We start from the raw sequence: 2,500 nt of genomic DNA, 5'->3' as shown, positions 1-2,500 counted from the left end.
TTTGTCTGATATTTTCATTTATTTATTATCTACTTTATTTGGTGATATTCATTTTCTTGGATTTTATTTTATCATCAAGTGAATCTGTAATGATGCCTTGAAGTCGAAATTCCTTCATGCCAAATGGAATTATATACACAAATATAATCATATTTACCTTTTTTCTTGCAGGGGACTTCATACATGTGTGGCGAATGTTTCCTCCTTTTCCCAACCACAGAGGACTTTAATGCTCATGAATGTCAGATCACAGAGGTTGAAGGTGTGGAAAATGTGTGCCATGAAAATGACGGAGAGGGGGCTGCAGCCAGTGATCTCCCTCAGTCCAACTCTTGTGTTGATACAGGTTTGCTGTTGCTTTTGTCTACTATTCAAAGTCCCCTAAGTTAATGATGTAGATGTTTATAGATATACATATATGGTATTCCGTAAAACAGTTATCAGATATAAGTAAAGTTGTTTTAGAGCATATAGTATTTATTTTGTCTACCATTCAAAGTCCCCAAAGTTAATGATGTAGATGTTTATAGATATACATATGAACTCTACTAATATTTTATATTGAAATAATACAAAGCATTTGTTGATGCCTTTATGAGATTAGAGTAGAACTTTGTAAAAATAATTATGTCATTCATAACCAAAAGAAAATCATCAGAATAGAAAAGAGAAAATCATTTTGTTAATTCTTGCTTAATTTTATTCCTTCATATAAGATCAACCTCTAGAGGCTCATAAGGAATACATGTCTAAGTTCACAGCTACATCTTAAGTCATAATGCTCACTTTTATTCTTTATGTATATTTCTAATTCTCATCCTCGTCGGTTTCTCTAAAGTGAAGTCTAATTATTTCAACAAACTTATTCTACAACCCAGCAGTGGTGTGGGAGGCAGGAGAGACAGAGGCGGCCATGGAAGAAGCCGTTGCCAGTATCTTGGGAGAGAGGATGAAGAAGATGGCACCAATCAGAAACTCCAGCCCAGAAAGCGAGTTTGAGCAGACGCTGGTGGTGTCTGGGGATCATCCAGGCAGACACTCCATTGAACACACAAGCCTCATAGACCCCCAGATGGAGCCTGTCGTAGAGCATACAGTGGAACACACAGACCAAGTGGATCCAGGAATGCTGGTGGAAGGTGTAGAAATTCCGTCAGCTAATGTATACATGTATGACAACCCTGTGTATCTAAACCGCCTTATGAAGGACAACACCTTTGGGAGAAGAGTGCGACATGATGCTCCATACAGTCACCGTTTAGGTGAGTTGATAGTTATGTTAGACTTCAGTTTCATCAGTGTATAGTAAAATGATCTGGATCAAGACTGGTATTGAAAAAGCAGTATAAGATATCATAGAAATATACATTAATCTATATAGGGACCTTGATAAGATTTTGATATGTACAGTTTTGACAAAATTGCTTGAAACAGCAACAGCATTATTTTAAAAGTCTTTTTAGCTGGACATTGGATATGTTGGCAGAATTATTTTCTCACAGAATCTGTGAGAGAAAGAAATATATGGTATTCCATAAAATACATATCAGATATAAGTAAAGTTGTTTAAGAGCATATAGTATTTATTTAAATGCCTCTGAGACCTCCTTTCACAAACCCAGAGACACGTTTATTTACTTAAATTTTCTTTTTCCAATACTCAGGTCCTTGGGACAATAAATCAAGTCGTCTCCTAATACAGCTACTGAAAGAGAACCCAAAAGCCTATTTCATCCTCGACAAGGAATGCAAAAGAACAGAGGCTTGGGAAATGATTCGGGTTAAACTTGCAGACACCGGATATCAATTCACAGTATTGCAGGTAAATGTAATGTGAGTTAGCAAAAAAGAGCATGATAGAAAGAGGAAAAGATGTAGAATAAAAGATACTTCTCTGTTTTAGCTTAACCCATTCGCACCGGATGATGTGCTGACATGTTTCGTGGTTTTTGGGCCATACACTGGCTAGTGCGCCCGAGAATCCCAAGGCGTTAGGCTTGTGCGTTCGAAAACCCTGGCATTCTGACCATTCAGAGCCGGATTATCCCTGGTGTGAATGGGTTAAGGGATATTTTTTTCTATTGAGTGTTAAATGTAAAGAAGTAGATATTTGAGAATTACAGTATTACTGCTAATGGTAATTTCTTGTCATTGCTCTAAAAGCTAATAAAACTAATTGATAGAACATTATGCATATCCAACAGATTCGAATGAGATGGCGAGAATTATGCAAGAAGTACCGCAATACTGTAAATCATAATGATATGCATAACATGAGAAGAACATGTCAGTATTTTGATGAACTTAATGATCTCTTTGGTAAGTGTACCCTTTATTGATAAACATTCAGTATATGTTTTTTTTTTTTTTCTATAATTTCTTCTATGTATATTTATTTATTTATCTATCTGTTTTTATGTTTACATATTTGGCTTTCAATGCATTTATAAAGCATATAAAGATTGAAACTTTCAGCAAAATGATGGAATTCACCAACTAG

General features: G+C 35.5%; 1 protein-coding gene across 4 annotated transcripts in view; it reads left to right on the top strand.

Annotated features, from left to right (window-relative positions):
* LOC122265843 (uncharacterized) overlaps nucleotides 1-2,500 on the top strand; it is a 21,978-nt gene that overhangs the window by 3,269 nt on the left and 16,209 nt on the right. For 2 of the 4 annotated variants that reach the window (XM_086538973.1, XM_086538971.1), the window contains exons 2-5: nucleotides 172-346; nucleotides 879-1,262; nucleotides 1,665-1,822; nucleotides 2,205-2,319. In XM_086538973.1, coding sequence (XP_086395099.1) covers nucleotides 172-346; nucleotides 879-1,262; nucleotides 1,665-1,822; nucleotides 2,205-2,319 — 832 coding nt within the window. The remainder of the gene's footprint in view (nucleotides 1-171; nucleotides 347-878; nucleotides 1,263-1,664; nucleotides 1,823-2,204; nucleotides 2,320-2,500) is intronic. The other 2 variants (XM_086538974.1, XM_086538972.1) reach the window with 1 other exon arrangement.

The sequence above is a fragment of the Penaeus japonicus genome, unplaced genomic scaffold, assembly GCF_977035675.1.
Source record: "Penaeus japonicus unplaced genomic scaffold, GWHDUDI00000001_assembly GWHDUDI00000008, whole genome shotgun sequence".
Taxonomy (NCBI): domain Eukaryota; kingdom Metazoa; phylum Arthropoda; class Malacostraca; order Decapoda; family Penaeidae; genus Penaeus; species Penaeus japonicus.
This window is presented reverse-complemented; position numbering and strand designations above follow the sequence as displayed.